Source organism: Zalophus californianus, chromosome 8 (assembly GCF_009762305.2).
Source record: "Zalophus californianus isolate mZalCal1 chromosome 8, mZalCal1.pri.v2, whole genome shotgun sequence".
Lineage (NCBI taxonomy): Eukaryota > Metazoa > Chordata > Mammalia > Carnivora > Otariidae > Zalophus > Zalophus californianus.
In genome coordinates, this window is record NC_045602.1 from 32,822,313 (window position 1) to 32,849,304 (window position 26,992).

Consider the following 26,992-nt stretch of genomic DNA (forward strand, 5'->3'; position numbering starts at 1 on the left):
GTGGTCCTCCTCCTGCCACCACCACCCCACCCCCCGCCCCCATCCTTCCCCACCTTCATCTCTCTCCTCAGCCTCTCCTGTGCCCCTCCTCCTGTTTTTCCTCAGCCCTAGTCTGGGGTTTTAGGCACCTGACCACGTGCTCAGCAAGCAGGGAAAGAAATCTTCGCATGCAGAGGTTTGGACAGTGGTTTCCTCAAGTCTTTCTTTCTGTTTCCTTGTGGGTAGAGTGCAGTGTGAGAGCCAAGGGGATGGAAATATACAAAGAATATTGTGATAAACGCAATGCCACACGTCAACCCATGCCTGCCTGCTCTGTGCTTGTCCCTTTAAGAGGACTGATTAGGCATGATCAGGTGTAGTCGTAGTGATTCTCACCTGACAAAGTCTGTTAAGATATCTAAGATTGGCTTTGGAGGGAGATGCTAATTCAATACCAGCTCTGTCACTTGTTAACCATGGGACTGCAGACAGATGACCTAAGCTCACTGAGCCTCAGTTTCCTCCTCTGTAAAAAAGAGGTAATGATGGAACCTGTCTCCTGGGGGAAATGTGAGTAGAGCTCTGAGCCCAGAGGCATGTAACAAGGCTTATAACAAGGCTTCAGTAAATTATTATCACAACCATTTAGTTATGTGGCCATGGGCAGGCCACGTAAGGAGTCTGTGCCTTGTTCTTCTTATTTGTAAAAGGAACAGAATGTCTTCCTTATGTAACTTACAAGGATGTGTGACGAGGCTCTGAACGCAGCATAACACGCTACATAATAAATAAAAGCATGATGATCATTTTCCTATAACCACGCTAAAGCAATTTCGGTGGTCTCACAAGTGTGCTTGTCTGGCTACAGATTTATGCCCTGACTTAGGGATGCCTGTGGAGCTGCTGGAGGAGCCAGCGCACACAGGGAATAGTGGCAAAGGCTGCCGAAGACAGAGGGTCCTGCCTGGACTGCCGTCTTCCTCCCACTGCCGCAAACGGCTTTGGGATTTGGCTTTTTCCTATACCATAGGGTTCTTGCCGCTGGAAGGTGGTGAGTGCCATCCTCTGCTCTCCTTGCCGTGAATCCTTGATAATTCATTCAATTTGGAGATTTTATCCCCCTTCACTTCTTGTCTATGGTGTCTGCCAGGCCACCTAAATATGAGGGGGCTGGAGGAGGGAAAGGAAATGAAATCGGACTTGTCAGTTTTGCTTGATCATTGCTTAGGCATGATCATTACTTAGAAAAAGTTGAAAATATTGTTTCAAATCAATTCATATTGTTTTTTGAAATTGATTCCAATAGCCTACCAAAGTCCAGGACGACAACTCTATCAATTATCGAGCCAGCAATAGAACAGGCACTCTCTATAGATCCTGAAGGCTGGCTCTAAAGGGCTCCCAGTTTCCATTTATCTTGATATGTATCTGTGACACGTCTCATCATAAATCCAGCAGCCCATCTGGTGAAGGGGACACAAGAACATTGTTCATGGTAGCAAATATGTTTAAATTTTTTCACAGTTTGAGCAGAGCTATTACCCTTGTCTCTACCGCCATAAATTAGCTCTACCAAACATTGCTTTCCTAATCTCCATCTACACTAGTAATTAGTCAATTCAGCTTGATCTGGGGTTCATTTTCATAAAGGAAACAAACTTCTGAAAGTGTAGCTCAATTAGAAAGAGTCTATCAAGCCACCTGGAAGGGGCCACGAGTGTACTGTTTTTAAGGATAATTTGCCCTGGAACACTGCCAGCCCACTCCAGAATGGCCCATCTTTCTCCAGCAAGTTGCTCTTTTCTGAGTTTTTGGGAAACCGCTCAAGCCATCAGAGTTCATGGGTCCCCATGTGGCAGGTGGGGGACCTCTCTTTCTCCTTCTCTGTCCATCCCTCCCTTCACCCTCCCTGTTTCAGACTCATGGTTTAGTTGCAAGTTGTTAGTTTTTCATTTTTGTGGAACAATTCTTTGTGGAAACCATATTTTGTGGAAATATTCTAGATTCAGAAAGTAGGTCCTCTGTCTAAAAGGTACTCGCTCAATAAATGTTTGTTGAACAAATGAATAAATGAATGAGTGAAAGAAAGATTAAAGGATGATGTGATTGACTTAGGTGGCAAAAGGTAATGATTGATACTTGGCCCCTGATTTTTTTCCCAAATGCTAGATGTGAGGATGAAGTTACACCGGCTGCAGTCCCGCAGGTCAGGACTCACACTTTACTGGTCCTTCGTAGAAAGAGAGCAGGAAGAGGGAGTGGATGGACTGTGTCCCTAGGGACTAGGCACTGTTAGGACACTTGATATATATGATCTCATTCGGTCCTCATAACAAGTCTGTGAGATTGTATTACCTCTACTTTACAAATGAGGAAATGGAGGCTCAGAGTGGTTGAATTTATTGCTCTAAGTCACACAGCTGGTTCCAAAGCCAATATTCTCCTTTACACTCTTGGATGCTGCTTCTTATAAGACACACATATTAAGTGTAAAAAAAAACCCCAAAACCCAACCTGTATATTCCCAAGTTTCTCCCAGTCTTTGGGAATATACAGGTTTAACTTCCAATGAAAAAAATCATATTTATTGATGTCCATACTAATTGAAAAAGTCATACTGGAGAGGAAATAAAGCTTAGGTTTGCTTCCTACACTGACTGGATGCCTCCCAGAATCCAGGAGATTTGAACGTCAGGTGTGTATTAACAACAGCTTTAGACTCGTGTACAATTAAGACAGGTTTTGTTCGGACTGTATTGATCTCTCTGAGGTCAGCATGTCAGAACCAGAGCCAAGAGTAACCAGCAGCAACTGTCGGCCCGTCCCTGTAACACGGTATCCCCCAGGGGAAGGAAAATACCCCAGGGTACTAAGTTGGAGCATCCACTGAGCCAATGGCTGTTTGGTTTCACATGAGTCAGCGCCCGGGGAGCAAGATATGGGATAGGGTGTCGGTTCTTGCCTGTGTCTGCCTTCTTGCCAGTGGCATGATCGTATCCCCCTTGCCCACATTGGCAACCCTGAGCGAAGAAGAAGGACTAGAACCTGCCTCCTGCCAGAGAGAAGGTAAAGGGAAGGAGGAGAGAAAGAGCAGGGAGGGAGAAGCCGAGTGCACTGAGCTGGGCTGAAATCCCCCATAAGCCCCATAAAATCACAACCTCTCTTTAATCTCCAATCGTGAATCCCTGTCCTACCAGCTAATCACCAGCTGCATGCCATGATAGCTCTGAGAAGCTGAGAATCCCTGGTTTTTATTTTTCAAAATTGTATTACTTTTTACTGTAGATATAACATCATAACTCCATTAAAGGAAATTTAAAAAAATGAATTCAGCCAAACCGGTGGTCATGCACTGCCTTAACCCCATGACAGTTTCCACCCGTGTACAGGATCGTGCTTGTGGGAGCACTGTTTTCTGGTTTGCCCTACTGCCCCCTCCTCTTTTCAACTTCCCGTGATGATGTTTACTGTCTCTGCAGTAGGCTGAATCTGTCAGGCTTGTCATTGGACCCTCCCTCTTTGGCCCCTAGAGATCATGTGTTTACCGTTCACGGAACTCACCAGAGTCTTGCCTTTAAGGAGGAGTCCAGTTGTCAGGGTTTGTTCAGGTAAATGAAGTAGCAGTAGCAGCAGTAATAATAATTATTATAATAATGACGATGATGATGGAAGCTAACACCAATAGTAGGATGTGTCTCATTTAATTCTCCTCTGAGATAAATGGACTACCCCTGTCCATATATTACAGCTGAGGAAACTGATGCCCGGAGAGGTTAAGAAGCTTGCTAAGAACACGCAGCTAGTGAGTGGTGAAGCCGGAAGGCAAATCCAGCCCGTCTTGCTTCAAAGAGAATATGGCGTGAACACTGATACAATTTCACACAAGTGAGAAGCTGATTCTCCATTACTAATAAGAGACAAAGATAGCAGAACAAGATAGTATATTGTGGAGAGAGTCTAAACACAGAACAACGTTCACACCTTTCAGGCACTTCCTAGATCAAACACTTGCTCTCAGTTGCTTTTACTTTGAATCTTATTCACCTTCATCTGCTCCGGTATAGTGGCCATCAGCCACGTGAGACTATTGAATGTTTGGGATGAGACTTACATGGAAGGAGCTGTGCTGTAAGTGGAAAACACCAGATTTCAAAGATTTAGTGTGAAAAACGTATGTATAATATCTCACTAATTGAGGTGCCTGGCTGGCTCAGCCGGAAGAGTATGGGACTCTTGATCTTGGGGTGGTGGGTTCAAGCCCCACGTTGGGTGTAGAGATTACTAAAAAATAAATAAACTTAAAAAAACCTCACTAATAATTTCCAAAATATTGATTGTATGTTAAATTAAAATATAATACAATTAATCTTACCCATTTGTTTTTGTAGCATGGCTATTAGAAAATTTAAAATTCTCTATATGACTTGCAAATTCTCTAAATTTCTACTGGACAGTGCCACTCTCCCATCACTAATTTTGTACCTCTCTCCTCTCAATTCTGGAGATCTGATGATGGGTTTGCACTTGGGGCTTGACTTCAGGACTGGTTTTGGCTATTTGGGGCTTAAAAGTCAGCATTAGTCACACAACAGCCCCTGAACTCACTGTATCTGGTTTATTTATCTAAGTGAGGGCTGTTCATACCCCTTAAAGGAGGTAACGAGGAAAACATTTTCTTTTGTCTGGTTGGCCCCTGATTCCCTTTGAAATTAAATCTCTCTGGCAATAATATGGCAGCCACCCTGCCCTGTGGCTCCAGGAGGGATCTTTCCTTTCAGACCGGCATGCGTGCGGGCAGAGCGGGTGGGAAAGAGTCCTTTGTTTTTCTGTCCATGGGCCAGTTTTGGAATTCCAAGTTGCTTTGAAATGTTTTAGGAAACAATGCAGACTGTTCACTGACCCTTTCATCTGCTGGAGAACCTGAAGCAACAATTAGACTGTTGTTGTCAGCAACTGTGGCTGACGGAGCTCTGAAATATCAGGGACCCAGAAAGAAGTCACAGCCTCGGCTCTGAAGGAACCTGGGACACTCAGAGGGAGGCAGAGTTTCTGATCTATTAGGAAATGACAAAGACTAAGTAATCAAGAGCCAGATTGGGAGGCTCAGCCTCTGACGTCACAACAAAGCCAGAGAACGGAGTGAGCTTCATGGGTTGCAGTGTTCCTTCTGGAAGGCATTTTGAATGAAGGCATTGAGCCTGGGGGGTGGGGGTGGGGTGGGCGGTGCTTAGGAGATTTGGGGTTGTTCCAAGGTGATGGCCATATAGCTATAGAAAGAAATGGGCATAACCCTGCCAAGGCATATGTCTGGGAGGGGTGGGAATAACCCTGGGCACCAGTTGCACGGAGCGCAAGTGAGCTGGGGGCAGGGATAAATGACAGGGGTCTAGAACCTGGGTTTGATTACAGGGAAGCCAACGGTACGTTCTTGGATTGAGGCAAGACAGAGCCAGATGATGGAAACCTCAGGCTTTATTGCTCTCAGGGACCACGAGAGATTTTCTCATCTTCTGTTTGCTCCAGTGTGGAAGTTGGTACATTGGCACAGCATTGAAGCGATCTAATAAACAGTTATGGGGCATTTACTAGGTGCCGGCTACTTTATTTTTAAATAAATACATAATTCTACAATAAATACATAATTACTTTATGGGAAGTAAAACTGTGTCCCACTTCGAGTGATCAATGTAAAGGAACATATGAAGTGCACGATACTGTAAATGATAGGTGGATATAACAAACATCTTAAAGGTTTTCATATTCTCCATTACAGATGGGCAACCGAGGCTCCAGATCTTCACACAGCAGATTTCTCCAACAGTGGCCCGAGGGTGGGTTGGAGGGTGGAGAGAACAGTGGCAAGGAAGCCAGTTGGTCACCTGTTCAGGAGTGAAGTGATGGGAGTCTTGCCCTGAGCTTGAGCGGAGAGGGCACACGAGAACCCTTGGTTATACACCTGTTCAGGCAGGGGTTGCACGTGTCTGTTTCTCTCTCTGTACCCTCGGGTTAATCTGCGATGCACATTTAGGGTGCAGATTCCTAGCGTGTGGCAATAGTTCTGTATGGTGAATGTGAGCAGATGCCAAGAGATATTTCATAACCAGATGCTGACATTTCTTGAGTGCTTGGACTGGCTTCATCCCATGCTAAGTCCTTGAATGACCTCTTTCCTTCCTCACAATAACAGAATAAAGTATCTGCCATTCTTTCCCCTCTTTTACAGATGAGGGAACAGAGGCTCAGAGAGGTTAAGTGATTTGCCAAAAGTCACACAGCCGGGATTCAAATCCAAGTCTGACTGACTGCAAGGCCGTTAGCCACCACACATATTGCCTTGTCATTGACTGGTACACAATGACTTTTTAGAGCATCTTCTGTTTCTCACGTTTCTCCCTCATTTAACCTAAGTATGGGTTTCTGTAACTTAGCATAGAATTCGATTCATCTCTCTAAGCACCAGAAACAATAGAAGTTCACCAGACCATAAGCCCCATTCCTAACCTCCGTGCGGCATATTTATGTGTCTTCTTCTGTGGTTTATATCATCATTAACATGGTTCTACTTGGCCCTTTAAGAAGCTAATTAATCACTAAATATAGATCACAACTTGTTCTTTTCAACCCTCTGCATGTTTCTTCCCCCCATTGTGTGATGCCATCTGGTGCTATGAGCTCATGCTTTTTTGTGTTCCTTTTCAGGGAGCCAGATATATTGCTCTCTCTACCCAGAAAGCCAGTTGATTTCAAAGTTTGCATGCACGGCTTTGAAAAAATTTGAATCTAATGCCTCCTTGTGGATTTTCACAGTATCACTCTTGAACAGAACACCGCATGGAACTTCTCTGTCTTTACCATCATCCCTGTATATGGGTACACTTGTCGTTTCATCAAAAGGACCTCATTTGTCTTTGGCGAGCTGTCAAGCAACTGCAGGTCTTTTCCTGTGTGATTTTTGTCAAATTTCATTTTGTCACTTTAAAGTGTATGCTGTAGGAAGCCAGACCTTAATAAAATACTTGCTCCTTCGAATCTGTCCGACTTTTTGCTATGGCAGCGGAACGAGTCCTTAAGAACAAGGAACTCACACGGCTAACGGCGCAGGCCTTTGACATTGCTGCTGATCTGTCCTTCACTCCCGCTTTCTCTTCTAATTCTGCCTGGAGCCTCTAATCATCTTCCAAGGGAGTGAAGCGCAGGAGCTGTAGACTGTTTTCTTGCCAACTCAGCTGAGATGCTCTGGGCTCGCCACCGGGCTCCCAATCTGTGGGATTGTGCAGGACTGCTTGTTACCATCCAGTTCAGACCTTGCCACTCTCCACACTCCTTTCTCTTCTCATTTCAGAGCTCTTGGCAGTTTAAATTTAGCCTGGGAGCCTAGTGGGGAAGGAAAGGTAATTTGGCTCTGTGTGTGCGGCTTACCTCACTCCTGGCACATGCCGGATGCCCCCTGGGGAAGCAAGAGAGAGTTGGCCGGCTGCCTACCTCCTTTTCTGCTGTCTTCCTCCTGGGATCATGCCTGTTCCCAGCAAGGGGCAGAGGAGAGGAGCCCTGAGAATGTCTGCAACGATGTAAAAGGAACCATACATTTCCCTAGCACAGAACTTGTTCTGGGGCCAGCCCCTCGGACTCTCAGAGATCAATTTCTCCCCGGTCCACACCCCATTTCCAGCCATAAGCAGCTTCTGTGAGATGTAGGTAGGATGAAGTTACTGAGTCAGCCATAGAGCCAAGCCAGTCTCCAAATAACGTTATTGAAAGGTGTGGATAATGTATAGACAGAAGCCTCGATTACGTATCAGCTTTGTTTCCAGAAGAGTGTATGTTGTTACTAAACTGAAAAAATGTGTTTTTCACTTCACATTGATAGTTTGCTTAATAACTACAGTTCTAACCGCCCACAGAATTAAGATGCATTTCTAAAAGATGAGGATTTCTAATTTTCCTGACTGAGTAGTATACAAAATTTGGGTAACAGCTCACGTGTTAAAGCTTGGTTACTACTTTGCACTGTGGCCTTATGCTAGTTGCTTAACGTCTCTGAACTTCTGAGTTTTCTACCTACTTAATGGAGTGAATCATACTTTATTTTTCTTAATCTGGTTCGTAGGGTTGTGGGTGAATATCAGATAGATTTTGTCAAAAGTTTTTTCTGCATCTATGAGATGAGCTTGTGGTTTCTGTGCTTTATTCTATTGGTGAGGTCTATTATACGAATTGATTTTTGTACGTTGAAGCAATCTGGCATTCATGACATCAATCCCACTTGGTCATGATGTACAATCCTTTCTCTGTGTTGCTGAATTCACTTTGCTAGTGTCTGTTGAGGATTTTTACGTACCTATTCATAAGGAATATTTTGAATTATTCTTTACTTGTGATATTTTGGTTTTTGTATTGGGGTAATACAGGCCTCCTACCATGATTTGGGAATTCTATTTTTTAAGATTTTATGAATGATTGTTAATTCTTTAAATATTTGGTAAAATTTACCAGTGAAGACATATGGTCCTGGACTTTTCTTCTTTGGAAGATTTCTTTTTGAAAGATTTTATTTTTAAATAATCTCTATGCCCAATGTGGGCCTCAAACTCACAACCCCTAGATCAAGAGTGGCATGCTTTACTGGCTAAGCCAGCCAGGTGCCCCCACATTCAAGATTTTTAATAAGTTATTTACTAACTCAATCTCTACCTATTATAGATCTATTCAGATTTTCTAATTTTTCTTGAGCCAGTTATGGTGGTTTGTGGCATTCTACAAATTTTCCATTTCATCTGTATAATCTAATTTGTTGGCATATAATTTTTTCATAGTATTCTCTTAAACTTTTTTTCCCCATAAGATTATTGGTAATGTCCTCTGTTTTATGCCTGATTTTAGTAACTTGAGTCTTCCCTTTCTTTATCATGGTTAGTCTAACTAAAGATTTGTCAATTTTATGTTTATTATTTTTTAAAGGTTTTATTCATTTGAGAGAGAGAGAGAGAGCATGAGCTGGGGGGAGAGGCAGAGGGGAGAGGGAGAAGCAGACTCTCTGCTGAGCTGGGAGCCCAATGTGGGGCTCGATCCCAGGACCCGGAAATCATGACTTGAGCTGAAGGTAGATGCTTAACCATCTGAACCACCCGGGCACCCAAGATTTGTCGATTTTATTAATCTTAGTGCCAATTTTTGGTTTTGCTTATTTTGCTATTCTCCATTTCATTTATTTCTACTGTAATTATATAATCTCTTTTCTTCTGCTTAGGGTTTAGTTTGCTTTTCTTTCTTTAGTTTCTTAAGGTAGACAGTTAATGATTTGACATCTTGTTTTTTAACGTAGGCATTTGCAGCCATAAATTTTCCTCTAAGCAGGTTAGTGTCATCCCATAAATTTTGGTATGTTGTGATTTTGTTTTTTGTTTTCATTAAGGTGCTTTGAAATTTCTCTTGTGATTTATTTTTGGACCCATTGGCTGTTTAGGAATGTGCTACTTAATTTCCACAAATTTGTGAATTCTCAAACTTTCTTCTGTTCATTGTAGGATGGTCAGAGAACATACTCTATATGACTTTAATAATTTTAAATTTATTGAGATTTGTGGTCTATCCTGGAGAATGTTCTATGTGCACTCAAAAAGAATGTGTATTTTGCTCTGGTTGGCTGGAGTGTTCTATAGATGTCTATTTTGTCTATTTGTTTTAGAGTGTTGTTCAAGTCTTCTGTTTCCATATTGGTCTTCTGTCTAGTTGTTCTACCAGATTGAAGGTGGGATATTGAAGTCTCCAACTATTATTGTTGAATTATCTATTTCTCCCTTCAGTTTTTGCTTCCCGTATTTTGGGGGCTCTGTTGGTGGGTAGGTGCATCTGTTTACAGTTTCATAAATTCCTAGTGGATTGACCCTTTTATCATTCTAAAATGCCTTTGTCTCTAGTAAAAATTTTTGTCTTGAAGTTTATTTTGTCTGGTGTTAGGATAGCCGTTCCTATCTCTCTTTTGGTGATTGCATGGTGTATCTTTTTCTATACTTTTATTTTCAACCTATTTGTGTCTTTAAATCTAAAGTGTGTCTTTTATGGACATTATATACTTGGATCATGTTGTTTTATTTATAATGCCAATCTCTGTCTTTTGATTGGAATGTTTGATCTGTTTAGATTTAATGTAATTACTCGTAAGGGAGGACTTACATCTGCCATTTTGCTATTTGTTATCTGTATGTTCCTCTATTCTTCCATTACTATTTTCTTTTGTGTTAAATAAATGTTTTCTAGTAATCTTTTAAATTCCCTTTTGTTGGGGTGCCTGGTGGCTCAGTTGGTTAAGTTTGTGCCTTTGGCTCAGGTCATGATCCCAGGAGCCTGGGATCGAGCCCCACATCAGGCTCCCTGCTTAGTGGGGAGCCTGCTTCTCCCTCTCCCTCTGCCATTCACTCTGCTGGTGCTGTCTGGCTCTCTCTAGCTCTCTGTCAAATAAATAAATAAAATCTTAAAAAATATATTAAAAAAATAAATTCCCTTTTGTTTTATTTTCTATTTATATTTTCTGTTATTTTCTTAATGGTTACCCTGTGAATTACAATTAACATCTTAATTTATAACAATCTAGTTTGGGTTAATACCAACTGAATTTCATTTGTATATAAAAGCTTTGCTGGTTTATAGCTCCATTCCCTCTCCTGTCCTTTGCACAGTTGTTATCATACAAATTACATTGTATGGTTCCTCAACATAGTTTTTTTTTTTAAAGATTTTATTTATTTATTTAATTGACAGAGAGAGAGAGAGAGACAGCAAGAGAGGGAACAAGCGGGGGGAGTGGGAGAGGGAGAAGCAGGCTCTCGGCTGAGCAGGGAGCCCAATGCGGGGCTCCATCCCAGGACCCCGGGATCATGACCTGAGCCAAAGGCAGATGCTTAACCGACTGAGCCACCCAGGCGCCCCTCAACACAGATTTATAATTACTGGTTAATGCTTTGTGTCTTTTAAATCAGATAGGAGAAAAAAAAGTTACAAAAAACACAAACAATACATTTATTATACCTCAATTTTTCCTTCATTTCTGAAGGATGACTTTGCTGCATATAGAATTCCTGATTGATTATCTTTCTTTCAGTGCTTTGAATAAATCCTCTCACTCCCTTCTACTTCCATAGTTTCTCATGAGAAATCATCTTCTACGCTTTCGAGGAACCCCTGTATGTGATAAGTTGCTTTTTTTCTTGCTTCCTTCACAGTTCTCTCTTTGGCTTTCAGGAGTTTGATTATGATGTATTTGGGTGTGGCTTGCTGTGAGTTTATCTTATTTGTAGTTCATCAAACTTAGATGTAAGAATGTATGTTTACATCAAATATTTTATATTTATTTCATCAAATATTCTTTTTGCCCCTTTTTTTCTTTTCTCCTTTCTGGGATTCTCATTATACTTACGTTGGTTTGGTGGTGTCGAAGATCTCTGTAGCTCTGTTTATTTTCCTCACTCTTTTTTCCTCATTTTCTTCAGACTGGATCATCTCAACTGACCTATCTTCAAGTTTGCTGATTATTTCTTCTGCCCCTCTAGTGGATTTTTCATTTCAGCTATTATTCTTTTCAGGTTCAGAGTTTCTATTTGTTTTTTTTTCTTTGTATACTTTCTATCACTTTACTAATATTCTCTCTTTGATGAGACATCATTCTCATGCTTACCTGTAGTTCTTTGGATATGATTTCCTTTAGTTCTCTGAACATATTTTAAGCAGCTGATTTATTGTCTTTGTCAAGATAAGTCCAACATCTGGGTTTCCTCAGTGATAATTTCTACTGGCTGGCTTTTTTCCTCACGCATGGGCCATATGTTCTTGTTTCTTTGTATGTTTTGTACTTTTCTATCAAAAACTGAGTATTTAAAATAATATTATGTAGCAACTCTGGAAATTAGATTCTTCCTCCTCCCCAGGGTTTGTTATTGTTTTGTGTTGCTGCCATTGGTTTTTTAGTGTCTTTCTTTAACTAATTCTATAAAGTCTGTATTCTTTGTCATATGTGGCCCCTGAAGTCTCTGCTTGACTAGCTTTGTGTGAAGCTAATGGACAGAAATGTCCTTAGCTGCCTGGAACTTATAAGTCCCAGTCTTTGCTAATGGGCTCTGTGTGTTTGTTGGACATGTCTTTAAAACTCTGCCTTAGCCTTCACTCCCTGCTTACATGGAGCCTCAGGTCAGCCTGAAGATGAATATCAAGTGGAATGACAGTTTTGAAAAATACAAATGCAAGCTATTAATACATTTGCAGCATGTTATCTGCTATTATTCTCACAGAACAGATTGTTTGTTCTTTGTAAGCACAGGCATTTTCTGTCTTATAAACACCTAACTCCTATGCCTTAGACCACATAACCACTGCCATGCATAGGATTCAGGCTGAATCATGGGACTCAGGAGATTTCAGGGGGAAAATAAGCCCATATTTATTTATGCAATAAAAGCATGGGTTGGGAGGGAGGGTGGGAGAAGGTACCAGATAAAGCAATGGGTACACCTGTCCATTTCAAAATATTGCACATAGGCCTGGGCATGCAACCAGAAAAGGTAGAGAGAATTTTTTTCTTTCTCCTCTCTACTTTTATTTTTATTTTTCCCCCTCTCCACCTATAATATTATTCTTTCTCTTGGGGCCCAGAATTTAGGTCAGCAAAATTCGTATTAAGGAAATACATCAGCTGCTCTGGGGTTAAATAGGCTCTTGAGGTTTGTCTGGTAACTGAATCACCACCTAAACCACCAACCAGAAGGTTGTCCTAATGGAATGATGTCTTCCGGTTTCCAAATAATATACTTCCTGATGAACTTTTTGATGCAACCTGTCTGAGAGCTTGAGATTGGATTGAGTTCAGACACATGTAATTTGTCTGGGTTAACTTAAAATTTTAAATCGATTTCCCCCAACCATCTCTATACTTTAAGGCCATTTCTCCTTGTGGAGTTTTGTGTTTAGTTAATACAAACTTAGTGTTGAAGAACAATTAGGAGAGTTTAGATCCTTATCAATTTTAACACATTCAAAAGTGAAACATGATTTAAAAAATTATGTCATGTTTTAGGTGTTTCCTGCTCTGATTTGTCTGTATTACTGAGGGTCATCAAGAGATTCCTATCCCGGGACACCTGGGTGGCTCAGTTGGTTAAGAGATTCCTATCCCTTCCCCCATTCAACCCAGTTTAGGATACATTACTCTGCCGTAGGTCTCCAGAATTGTATTACAAATGCCCAGACTAGTAAATCGCATTTCTTATTTCCTTCAAGGTATTGCACAGAGATGCACGGCTATCAAGTACCACTTTTCTCAGCCAATCCGCTTACGAAACATTCCTTTCAATTTAACCAAGACAATTCAGCAAGATGAATGGCACCTGCTTCGTGAGTATTTCTGGGAAGGGGTCAGAGAGGAAATGGTGTCTTTCTGAACAAAGAGTATTCCCACCAGCCCTCTCAGGTTTGAACCAAGAGATGTTGTGCTGAGCTTTTGTGGGCCTGTGGGCCCAATCCAACTTGGTCAGAGACTCTGAGAGTCATTTCACTATGCTGCGGTCAAACTTGTTTACAGATGGAATGTGTGAATATCAGTCCTGAGGCTTTGTGAGACAGGGCAGTGTGTGTTTCTGCCCTGGCGGCATCTGTACGCAAATGGCCTCCTGCTTCTTTTCTTTACCAAGTCATCGGGTGCAAGGACCTGCTCTGCCACTTATCTTAGTAAACCAAGGAGATTATACTTTAGGTACTCTGTTTTGTTTTGTTTATACAATATTCATTTTAGCCACCATGTCTATCTCAGGCCTTGGTATTTCTGCTAAAATGTCTTTATGAGTGTGTATGTTGTAATTTTCTCAGAGGATGTCTGTCATTAGAGGATATCTCGATGATGGGAACTGCTCTTTTTCACTGTCAGGAAAATGTGAAAATCTAGAAAGGATCATGCAGTGTGACACTAAAGAGGGCCGATATTTACCTGAAAATTGTTGATTCATGCTGCCTGGTGATAGATGACTCAGGAAAGCAAAAAACTAGACCCTAGTCAGAGGTCGACGTTGTCATTTTCCAATGAAATAAGCAGCAAGGACTTTGGGGATCTTGTTTGGTGACCAAAGCCGCTGCAGAAAACCAAGCAGAATCTCATTTTGTGAGGAAGTCTCTGCAGATCAAAAGACTGTTTTGAATCTCAAACATATACATGAAAGCTCTTATGATACTGCTTTAGCAGTGGTCTCATGCTATACATATTAGGATTGGCAAATTTAGGACTTGGAAAGTCATTGCCTGAAATGTGGTTTATTTCTTAATGGTATGACTTCCTGAAAATTCTTTCTTGTTGGCTGATCTTAACAAGCATTTCTCAGCAGATCTGAGTTAGTTTTGTGTAAGTGTTCTTATGTCTGAACTCTTCAGGAGCATCTTTGGAGTTCTTTGTCTTAATCAACAGTCCAGAAAGCCCCGTAGTCACTGGTTTTAAGTCTGGTGAGAAAAGATCAATATAGGAGCCTGAGAAAGAACCTTGCCTCTTTACTGGAGGAGTTTGTGGCTTGCTGTTGCCCAGCAAGACAGTATTTGAGCGTTCTCTTTATCTTTTTTGAGGTTCTTACAGAAAGACATTTTCAGTATTTGCATGCATATGCTCTTTCTAAGAAAGTCACATTTGGGGATCTGTACCAGGTTTACCAGATAAGCTTAACATGTCTGGTACTAGTGCAAATCCCATCTAGATTATATCTGAACCTAGTGCCTTTTCATGGTCATAGACAATAGAATTACTACTTACACCACAGGGAATTTACGAAGTTGAGACAACAATGGCTGACCTATTTTGACGTTTCCTCTGCTCAGATGTGGATGTCGCAAAATGACTTATCCTCTTAACATTAAACTCAGCCCCTTTAAATGATCACAGCCCCTGGCCCTTGGCCTGAGGTGCCTCCTCTTCTAGGCAGCGATGCTCTGCTTTCATTTAGATGCTCTGAGCTGGAAATGAGAAGCCCCTTTAAAAGAAAGGAATGGTCCATGTGGGCCCAGAGCTGTTGACTGGCCTCTGGGGCAGCTAAGCTATGCTTGGGATCTACTATTTTAAGAAGGGTCGTAGACATTTAGCTAACAATTTTTAAAATTCAATTTGTTAAAAAAAAAAAAGGGAAGGAAGGAAATAGAAAAATAGAAGAAATTAAATAGCAGAGGGTGGGCAATCAGAGTGCTGCTTTAGGGTAGCAATCAGAGTGAAAATATGTTCGGGTCCCTGTCGTTGGTCCATGTCTTGGTTTTGCCTCAGAGCTGGGGGAGGGGCTGGGCTTCTGGCCTAAAGATCGTGATTGTGTCTTTGTGACAAAGACAAATAAGATAACTGGCACCTATGGCGCTCGGGTAAAACCGTATTTCACTGCAGCATACCTTGTAGGCCCTTTCTCCGAAGCCAGATTAAGTGTAGCCACTTGCAGCGGTGGTAGGTGACATTCCCGTTGCTCTTTTGAGGAAAGAGAAGATATTTCACTCTCTGTTTCCTAAGTAACTTGCTATCCATGACCCAAGTTGATCTGGGCACCGTTCTCTGCTCTGCTCTGCTCTCTGCGTGGTCCAGACTTCTCCGTGCACGCAGAGAAGGTAGACTCTGACCGCATCTGTCCTCTGGTGGGAGACCTGGGAGAGACTTCCCTAGACCACCCCAAGCCTGCAGACCCCAGGCCTGCTTGTGCCACTGACTAGTGTTTACCATGTACACCAAGCTCTTCATTCTCTAGTTTTCAGTAACTCTGCTGTTTCTCCTTCCCATTCCGAATGTCTGTGTTTCGAGAGTAGACCTGAGAAGAATCACCGCCGGGTTCCTGGGCATGGCGGTGGCTGTCCTGCTCTGTGGCTGCATCGTGGCCACGGTCAGTTTCTTCTGGGAGGAAAGCTTGACCCAACACGTGGCCGGACTCCTTTTCCTCATGACAGGTACGCTGAACACCTAAGACCCCTCAGACCCCCCCCTCCGGGCAGAAGGGAAGGCTGCTCTGCATGCAGCCTGCTTCGCTCTGCTCATTTTGCTTTCACTTGTGAGAAAAGCAGCCAGGGGCCATTTGGCTTTGGTGGGTGATACAGAATTTAAAGAGAACAGCAGTGTTCCTAATACGGGCCTGGTTTCTCCACTCTGGCCCTAGCCTTGGCCTGGACTCTTGGCAAGCTCTGGCCATTGTTTATCAGGAGCTCGCCATGAGAGAGAGAGAGAGAGAGAGAGTGAGAGAGAGATCAGCACAACCACCCCCTGGGCTGGAAGTCAACTCAAAGTACTTCTCTTAGTGATGGTGTCTTTGGGGTCATTTTTACACACAAAACATTCATTCATTTCACTCCACAGATAGATTTTGAGGACTCACTATGTACCAGGCACTACTTTAAGTACTAGAGATACAATGAGTAAGGCAGACAAAAATCCTTCTCCATTTTCATCGTGGGGAGACAAGAACTTGTGATAGTAATAAAAGCTTTGAGGAAAACAAACAAGGTGGATTAGGGGGCTCGGGGAACACTTGCTGAGGTGGCAATTTCCCTGCCAAATCGGGAAAAGCAACCAGCCCTTGGGAGTGTGCTGTGGGGTGAGCCAAGCCCTACGGGCAGGGATGGGTTGGTGTATTTTGAGCCACAGAAAGAAGACCAGTGTGGCTGGAGGGCAGGGAGATGCACAGTGGCTTGGATTTCAATCTAAGGGTAATGGAAGCCACTGGTGTTTTAAAAAGATTTTATTTATTTATTTGGGAGAGAGCGAATGAGCGGTGGGGGAGAGGCAGAGGGACAAGCTGACTCCCTGCTAAGCACGGAGCTGGGCTTGACGTGGGGCTTGATCTCAGGATCTTGAGATCATGACCTGAGCCAAAGTCAGACATTTAACCCACTGAGCCGCCCAGGCGCCCCAACCACCTAGAGGTTTTAAGCAGAAGAGAGACTTGACCTTAAAGCAGGGGATTGGAAAGGGGGTGGTGTGTGGAGACATGACTGTGGTCTTTTTGATTAGCAAGTGAAGGAGTCAGGAGCTGAGCTGACAGCTAACACTGAAGGTGGCTACAGGGAAGAAATCTTTTTTCCTTCTGCTCCTTCACCAAAAAAATTAATGTACTGGTGATTAGCGAATGTCAAATGAACAGTTTCACAAGCATACTCAGTATCAGAGCTAATATCACTTTGGATACGTAGCCATTTTGAACAAGCCTATTTCTGCTGCTTTGGAGTTCCATTTTTCAAGTGCCCATGACTCGGTTTGCTAGCACTTCTCACTTAATGGCCCCTCACTCACATCCACGTTAACTGGAGGCAGCAAGACCTGACATCATTGGCTGACACCATTTTCTGTCTGCCTGTCTTTCAGGGTTGACAGGTAGGTGGCGCTTTGCTTTCTGGTCAGCCAATCTGAGGCCTGAGTAACCCAAGTCACAGGCAGAGACCCTTCCTTCTAACTGCCATGGGCCCCTTTCTCGCCCTGTGAGTAACATGGGTCATCGTTGTAAGCACCCTGACAGAGCATTCAGAAATCACATGGCCCCCGAAGAGTCTCAGCAGAAAACCAACGTAAGCTCTTCACATTTTGGTGACTACGCTAGGACTGTAGCACAAGGAGGCTAAAATTCTGGTTCCTGAGGTTTTGGAGGAGGATTCGAACCCTCGACCCTAGCCATTGGGTGCCTCATTTAAAACCCAAAAGACAGAATGAGTGGGTCAGGGTAGCAAAGAAGCAGAGAGGCCTGTTTCTGCCCAGAAGTTTCCTTTAAGCCGCGGCTGGGGCATCACAGTCATTAGAAATCTTGTCCATTTTCTTCCTGCCCCCTACTAGCTGAGCCCCCATTTTCCTGACTCGTGTCCTGGTGTTTATCAGAGAACTGCAGATTCACTGACCCCCAACCCTGGAAAGGCCTACATCACGTCCCCTTGTCAGGAAAATGAGGGGGCTATAGACAAGAAAGCCTTAGGGATGGTTTTAAAACATACTTTAATATGGGTAATGCATAAATAATTTAGGATGCTCTTAGATATAAAACAATTATTAGCGGTAAAATAAATCACTGGCCATAAAAGCCAGGGCTAGCGAGAGTTCCTGAGAAGGTCATGGGCCAGTCTGGTTTTAGATGAGAGGAGAGCGGTTTTGGAGTCCTGGGTGGGCACAGAGGAGACCTGCTTGCTCTTGCAGGGAGTGGATATGCTGTGTTGTGCTCATCTGTTCCCTTTCTGTTGGGTTTAGAGAGGTTTGTTTTATTTTTTGCTGTTTTAAATACTGCCTTTACCTTTCCTTTGTAAACACCGGGTAACTACAAGAATCCATTGCCTGAGATAAATTAGCTGGAGGATGTTCACGTGTGGTAGCCGCAGAGGAGAGCAACGAAGGTTTAAAAGAATTGATTTTAATTAAGCAGAAGTGTCTTCAGCAGCCCTTGTCAGCATCTCTCCCACAGATTTCTGATGCTAAACTTAGCCGCTTCTAATGCGCTGGCATCTTCATTCTCCGCCTGAACTTATTAGCCAAACCTTCAATGCAGAGCATCAGTGATGTGACAGTTTGAGATGTTAAAATGGAAACTTTGAAGCAGTCTTCCTCCTTCTGCCTTATTGCTTGCAGACAGCTCTTGATTACCCACAAGTGGACCGGCAGTGCTGGTGCTCGCCCCTTCCTCTCCCGTGGGGCCTCTCAAAGGAACCAGGCTGCCCAGCAAAGCTCAGGGATGGTCAACACCCACGGTCAGCTATCCCTTCCTTTGCTTCAATGCATTAAAAAAACAAACAAAAAACCCAAAATGAACAAAAAACACAAGAAAACCACTATAGCAGATATATGGAATTATCTAGGTTATCCATTGATTATGACCTAAAACCACAGTTCCTGAGTGCCTGAGTTGAAACACTGGGAGCCAGGTGTGTTTTGGAATTCAGGATTTTTAAGTTTCATTTTAGAAAGGTAAATATGGTGCATAGATCTTATATTATCTAACACCCTCAGCAGGGTCTGAAATCAAATCCATTAACATTTCTGCAGCAAAACATATGAATATTCACACGAAGCAGGATCAATAAGGACTATAAATAGCCTCATGTCACATCAGGTCAGGCTTTGCATTAAATAAGATTGCTGCGATCTTTCAGGGAAAGTCGGGATGTTTTTTGGATTTAATAATTTCAGATTGTGGATCTTCTATTTTATTTTTTAAAGTTTTGTCTGTTTCTTGCCTATTCATTTAGGGAAGACAACTTAGGAATGGCTTTTCGAGCAATCTGTGTGAAAGTAGCATGAGGCATTTTTGCTGGAAGAGCAAAGAGACCAGGATGATGGGCAGGCCATCTTTTGAAGGAGTGAAAAAAAAAATCAATGTTTATGCCTTTGGGTGTTGCAGTTGCGTTATTTATCAAGCAGGCTAACCAGGGTGAAGCAGCTCCCACTCCTTTCACACTGTTAAGCACATCAAAGGATGATGGTCAGAAGAGGGGGCCTAGTTACCCTAATTACAGCTCGCCAGTTGGCCACGGGCACCTCGAGGAGTTCAGGGAAGGAAATTGGGTTGATGATCTGGGATGGCTGCATAAATTTACTTCCATCCTGATCCGAAAAGATAGATCCCTTCCAACCCTATAATTCTGCAATATCCTTGTATCTTCTAATTCTGAATATTAGAATTCAAAACCAGTAACTCTTCACTCTTTTGAAGATGTTAACCAGCAATAACCATGACCCAGCCTGGGATTCAAGCTGGGCTGAAGAGTATCAGTGCTGGCCGCAGGGGCTCCTGGCTGGTCAGGGAGTGAGCAGAAGGGAAGGAGAGTCTAGGAGAAGAATGGAGGAGAGGCAACTTCTCTCCTTGTGGATCTTCAGGAAGGATAGTTAGATGTTGAACTTTTTGAGTGTAGGGGTGATACCTTATTTATCTTTTCATACCCCTGCCCCATACCTTGCATTAACTGGATTGCTACTGACAAATGTGCTCTGTTATCTGCCAATAACTTGCTCCCTGGGTAAGTCCTACATGGGGTATTTTGGGATGACTGGATCCTTAGGTTGGTAGAACTCAATGTGTTGTAGAACTCAAGTTTTGTTTGGCAGGTTTGTTGACTCCATGTGCTCAGCACTATTAGGATCCATGTGGAACTTTAGTCTAGGGGGTGTCTACTACCTTGCCCTGAGATGCATTCGGTGAAATGGAATGGAAAGAACACCTGGGGTTCCTGATCACAGCGACGTCAAACCAATCACAGCTGTGACCAATGAGGACTGATTAAAACCACCTCTAAGATGATCAGAACCCGGGGTGGGACGTAGTAGATGCTTGATAACTAATTGCTGAATAACTGATTAAATAACATTTAAAAATAGTAAAATCTTGCTAAGACCTATAAAAGAAATAGAAATATACTTCATACATTGCACACAAATACGATGTTATGGGCTGAGTTGTGTCCCTCCCCAAATTTCTGTGCTTGAAGTTCTAAACCCCAGTACTTTATAATGTGACTATCTTCGGAGACAGAGTCTTTAAAGAGGTGATTAAGGTACAATGAGGTCATTAGGGTGGGCCCTAATCCTATAATATGACCAGTGTCCTTACAAGAAGAGGACATTTGGACACAGTTATGGAGGGATGGCACTGTGAAGAGACAAGTAGAAAACCACCATTTACAAGCCAAGAGGAGAGGACTCAGAAGAAGCCAGCCCTGCCAGTAGCTTGATCTCAGACTTCTAGCCTCCATAACCGTGAGAAAATTTCAGTTGTTTCAGCCACCTAAGGTTCTGGTGCTTTGTGACGGCAGCCTGAGCAAACACATGAGCACTGCGAGATGTGCATATGGAGCTAAAATAGAATTCTGCAGTATCAACAATGACCTAAGACTAATAATCCAGCTACAGCAAAGATGTTTTCCTTATTTTAAACCACACTTGGTGTCTTTGAAGTGAGGATTTTTTTTTTTTCCTTTTTAAAATATCTTGAGTGGGTTAGGCCTCTTTTACAAAATCTTGTTGAGCAAGTTGGAAACAATGCTTTCTCTCCTCTCAGTATGTTTCCTGGTAATAATCAGAAACAGGCCTGACCATCCCACAGATAATAGCTGTGGCAGCTCTGTGTGCAAACTCTGAGACATGTGAGGGTCTAAGAGAGAGGAACTCTTGCATATTATGCTTTTGTGTTACTTCTTGCTTTCCTCTTTCTCAGAAGAACTTCAAAAGTGTCTTGGAAGAATTAAAAATGTCACCAAAGGGCACCCCCATGAGGGCATCTGTGGGAAGGGTGAAGGGTAGATGGGGGCATGTTTGTGGGCTCATAATACCCCTGCCAACCTGAAGCAGAGTGAGTAAAGGCAACAGACGATAAGGCAGGTTTTTGTCAAGGTTTGGCAAGTGCCCTCTTCCAAAAAGAACTTAAAGGCACAGAGATACATATATATCACCATAAAATAAATAGAAATGAGTGATACAAATAAGACAAAGGAGCAATGAGGTTTGGGAGGCAAGATGGATCTAAGGGTGAGATCAGTAGCGAAAAGCATGACATGAAGTGCCCAACTTTTGCTCATGGTGGGCCACTGATTAGCTTTAGGGAGTTTGAGCAACTCCATCAGAGACAGAAGTTTCTATCAGGCATCGTGCACAATGACCCTGAGGTCCACAGACAAAGGCACAATCATTCATGACACCTAGGGCAGAGAAAATCATCCTTCTGGTTAAGTCCTCAGGTTAGCTTATTTCTTATAATCCTTTTCTATTCCGTGTGAACTGGTGGTGTTCTGCTAAAATTCATTTCGCCAAAAGCAACTTGACGGAGTTGGCAGGGGAGAGGTGCTAACAAAATCAACGTTTGGTATAAAATCAAAGGGAGCATGTATAGTATATACATGGCTTTCTTCTTCTTTTTGGGGGAGGGGTGGGATGGGGGTGTGTTCTTGCTCCATGCCTTATTTTGGAATAACAGAATCACAGGAATTTGACATATAAGGGTTTTCAGTAACCAAGTCCCCCATTTTTTTTTCCCTAGATGGAGAAACTAAGACTCAGAGAGGTTAGGTAATTTCAAGGTCGCACAGTGATTAGCAGTAGATCTGGGGATCAGAATACACATTTCCTGCATCTCAGCTCAATGCATTTGGACATCAAAGGATGCTTAAAAGTCTTAGTTTGAACTCAAGTTATCAGAGGTCATTAAAACTACATTACTCGTAAAAAGCCTTGCTTTTAGGCATTCAGCTCTGTGCAGACAGTTGAATGCAGGACAGAGTTGTTTTTCCTGTGATCGGGTCATTGTTCTATTATTATATTTTACCTGTTGATACTCCAGAGATCAATTTTTTTCTAACTGCCTTATTGTTCTATTACCAGCATTCCTTAGAAGGCCCTTGTTATATATAAACATTGTCTTTGTTGTGGTGCCAGTGAAAACATTCATGTAAATGTAGGATCATTTGCTCTTCACAGGTTTGAAAAAAAGCAGAGGAGTATTATTTTTTGACGAGTCCATTCCTTTATGAAAGAGTTATTTCCATCATGATCTTTGGAAAACTCAAAGTGATATGTTTGCCATAATAATCTGGAGCAGGAATTCAGAAGATAAGATTTTATCCTTTTTGGAAAAACAGAATCACTTTAGATTTTTAAAAAAACAGAATTAGACAAAGGGTAGGAAATATCAGATTATCGCAGATCGTGTCCTTTTAATTTGAAACATTTCTTTTTGAAATGCACATTTGGAAAAGGGTTCAGGCAATGTGCCCTTAGGTGATTTGAGTGCAGGCAGAATTCTGGCACTTAAAATGGCACTGAGGTCATCTTTATTTCCTCCCAATTGCTGCCTGCTCTGAATTTGGTTTTCTGCTAGTGTTTCTGATCCCTAGAGCTCTATTAAAAGATCAGGGGAAATCTGTTACTTCTGGTCTTCTCTTTTTATTCCCCAAATCTGTGTCTCTGTTACCTATGGAGGTGTTCAATATATCCCCAAAGCAATTTTCCGGCCAATAGATGCAACCTCCATTGTATGTGGGATAAACCAAAGTATGAAGAAGAGATGCAGAGGATTTGGAACAAACTGGACGTTCCAATACTTCATTGGGTGTGCATTTCTGTTTTCATTACCCATCTCCTGCAACAGCCTCATTCTGATCCCCTGCCCATCCCAAAGGAGCATCCTTAGGGATCCATTGTGGTGGAACAGAAACATCTATATCCTTGGAGCATCACTTAAGTACTAAAAATACTGTGTTTGGGAAATTTTTTTCAGTCCTGGTTTTAGTGTTCTGGAAGGACAATTAATTATACATATCTGTGTTGGTACAAAAAAGGAAAATTGGGGGTCTGTCCACTTTCTTTATGTCACCCAAATTGTCTCCTATATTCTGAATGATTGAAGTATGTGATCTCCTTACTCAGCTATTTTATGTCAATTCCAACATCCTGGATTTAATTTGTATCATTTAAAAGCTTTTATTCAGGGCTCCTGGGTGGCTTAGTTGGTTAAGCGTCTGCCTTAGGCTCAGGTCATGATCTCGGGGTCCTGGGATTGAGCCCCATGTCGGGCTCCCCGCTCAGTGGGGAGTTTGCTTTTCCCACTGTTTGTGCTCTGTCTCTCTCAAATAAATAAATAAATAATAAAAATTTTTTTAAAAAGCTTTTATTCATTCATTGAAAAAACCCACAATGATTTGTTGAGGCCCTAGTATGTGCCATGCTCTGTACCTTAAAACATAATTTAGCCCATGAAAAATTCATTTAAAGTATTGTTTACAGGGAACATGATGAATACTAACGATAATGGTAGCTGAAAAGGAAAACAGACATTGGATGATGCTTGCAACTATATAAAAATGTGTCAAATCGGGTATAGAACAAGGGGAAATGAAGACTTTTGTATTAGGTGTGAGTGATTCTAGATCTTTTCCTTAAAAACAGAATTTTTATTTCGTTGTTTTAAGAACAAAAACCAAAAATAAATTCAAATATGCATACCATCCCAGCAAGATAATCCTGAATAATTCAAGTTATCAGAGTCTTCTCCCGTGTTCTTTACTCTCCAATACCTACTGTACAGTCTGGCGCATAAAGTTTGGGCCAACGTTTGTTGAACGAATTCAAGTTAATTCCAGTGCAAGAATTATAGATCCTTTACTAATTTGGAGTGACCCCCTCATCAGTTGACCTGATTTTCACAAAGTCCTGTCTGGCCTGTGCCTTGTAGCAGGCAACACTGTAACCAATCATTCTGTTCCCTTTGCTTTATTTGTAGGGATATTTTGCACCATTTCCCTCTGCACGTATGCTGCCAGTATCGCCTATGATTTGAACCGGCTCCCGAAGCTAATTTATAGCCTGCCTGATGATGTGGAACATGGCTACAGCTGGTCCATCTTTTGCGCCTGGTGCAGTTTAGGCTTTATTGTGGCAGCTGGAGGTCTCTGCATCGCTTATCCATTTATTAGCCGGACCAAGATTGCACATCTAAAGTCTGGCAGGGACTCCACGGTATGACTGTCCAGACTCAAGTTCACTGCTTGGTGGCCTGTCCACGGTGCGGACGGCTCCTGAGAGGAACAGAGTGGAATTCAAGTTGGGATCCCAAGCACAAAACGGTCTTTTACATTCCAACCTGTTGCTTGCCAGCCCTTTCTGGATGACTGATAGAAAAATCATGCAAGACCTCCATACCTTTCTATGGACAAGACTATTGGGAATTCAAGTGCTTTAATGACTATTTATGCTTTGACTGTGAGACATTGGGAGCAGTGCCATGGAACATTCCTAGGTTTAGGAAAAAGAGGAAATTGCAATGGAAAAAATTTGTATGATTGCCATTTATTTCAGAGAGTTTGTATATAACAATTACCTGAGATTCATTTCTATTTGCAAAAGGATTCATAACAAAGCGAGTATAATTTTGTCATCGTACCATGCTTGTTCAATTTTCAATGCGGTATCTTTGGAACTTGTCCTAAGGGTGTGTTGTATCAGCACCAGATATCTGTGCATTATTTGTGGATGTTCCTTGTCAACAGGAAGATTTCCTCTTCTGTTGCCTTATTTATTTATTTATTTTCAACTAAAGTCTCTTCACTGTCTTCGTATTGGAATCCGAATCCTAAGGAAAACAGACCAACCGTGTAAGAGCTAATCCGTGACACTATGCAGTATTGTTCTATGTCTTACCTGTTGTGTAACCTCTGTCTCTTTCTGTTAACTGGATTTCTGCATTAAACGACTGCCCTCTTGTTAACTTGGGTGTGTCTTCTTTCAGGGGTGGCAATGGGTCTCCTTAGCCTTGTGGACAGAGGGAAACTCTACTGTTTCCGTAAGACTCCTGTTAAGCCTTACTAATTGCTTCATTTCAATTAGGTTGATGATTAACCTGCTGTTGACAAAAGATGTCATTTTCAAACTTCTTTAGAAAACTTACCTTGGTATTTTTTCTTCTCTTTCTTCCTTTACCGTCTGCTTGGTAGTAGGCTAGTGCTAAGGATGCATGGTCTCTCCTTTGTCCCTGGATCTCCTGGGCCAGGGGGTTTCAATTTTGGCTGCACATTAAGAATCACCTGGTGAATTCCTCAACCACACCTAAACTGGGCCCCTCCTCAAGCCAGTGGACTCCGAATGTCTGCAGCTGGGCCCAGGCTTGAGCATTTTTGAAACAACATCCCAGAAAGTTCTGCTGTGCAGCAGGGATTGAGAGCCACTGTTCGGGGCCTGAGCTGCAGTAGTCTCCTCAGCTGTTAACATTTATTTAGCACTTCATGTGTGCCAGTAACTGGGCTATGGTTTTTTTCCAGGTATGATTTCCTTTAACCTTCTCACAAGCTCGATGAGACATGTACAATGATTCCATTTTTTATGGTAAGGAAGCTGAGGATCAGGCTCAGAACGTTTGCTTCATTTTCTCTCAGTCCTTTTTCCTATGTTGGGGTATAGGACAAAAGTTAAAATCCTTCCATTGTGTTTCCTTATCTTTAGATAGAAGGGTTGGCACCAGCTAACTTCCAAGTTTCTCCTTTTAACTCCAACATTATCCTGTTCCCTACACACGTGGTGTGCTGAAGATGCTCTGTAGAATAAGGGGAGATGCCACATCCAGAAGTAAGACTTTGTTTCAGATTTTAATTTCGTGAAAGATCCATTTCTCCTTTATTATAATCTTTTTTTTAAAGATTCCATTTATTCACTTGACAGAGAGAGACACACAGCGAGAGAGGGAACACAAGCAGGGGCAGTGGGAGAGGGAGAAGCAGGCTTCCGGCCGAGCAGGGAGCCCGATGCGGGGCTCGATCCCAGGACCCTGGGATCATGACCTGAGCCGAAGGCAGACGCTTAACGACAGAGCCACCCAGGCGCCCCTCTCCTTTATTATAAAAAACTGACTTGGTACTTGTGAAAGGATAACCCACCCCTTCCCGTGCCCCTCTCCCACACATAAAGCCTGACTTGAAAATGACAGTGTCCGCATATTGTCACGTGAGACTTTTCAGAGCAGTTCAGTGATTCCGTTGATCACACAAGCTCCCAAGAGCTGTGGAGAGATTCCCCGGCAATCTCTTAGGCTTGTTTAATAAACCCATCCCTCTGGATGAGATCAGAGACATATAGAAAGGGGAATTATTTTCATTTATTACTTACGTGGGAAATTCTCAAAGCAGGAGAGCTGTTTCTTTGAAGTCTTCTTTAAAGATCCCCGTAGAGGATGTCAAGACTCTTCAACATTTATATTCCAACCACCAAAGCAGTGTCTGAGTGAGTGACTTTTGAAGTTTCTGAGAAGCTTCCTAGGGATTTGAGGTGAGAATGGAAGAAAGCCTCAGAGTGACAGAAGGTTGAAGGGTTCACACACCAGAAAGATGCCCAGAAGCCAGGGGAGTTCAGTTACATTCAAATGAATGCTGGCAAAAACAGAGCTTTCCTGCCTTCCAGCCAAAGTGGGCTCAGAGCAAGGAGTGATATGCCCCACCTTCCTTGCTTTCTATTTACTGTCATGGAAGAGTGAGCAAACGTTGCCAAAGTCAGGCATTGGGTCCCCAGTCCTTGGGTTTCTCT

General features: G+C 42.4%; 1 protein-coding gene across 2 annotated transcripts in view; it reads left to right on the forward strand.

Moving 5' to 3' along the window:
* Positions 1 to 25,181, forward strand: part of TMEM178A (transmembrane protein 178A) — a 47,298-nt gene extending 22,117 nt beyond the window's left edge. For both annotated transcript variants that reach the window (XM_027622212.2, XM_027622213.2), the window contains exons 2-4: positions 13,246 to 13,359; positions 15,781 to 15,918; positions 24,204 to 25,181. In XM_027622212.2, coding sequence (XP_027478013.1) covers positions 13,246 to 13,359; positions 15,781 to 15,918; positions 24,204 to 24,445 — 494 coding nt within the window. In that variant the 3' untranslated portion in view covers positions 24,446 to 25,181. The remainder of the gene's footprint in view (positions 1 to 13,245; positions 13,360 to 15,780; positions 15,919 to 24,203) is intronic.
* The last annotated feature ends 1,811 nt before the right edge of the window (positions 25,182 to 26,992 follow it).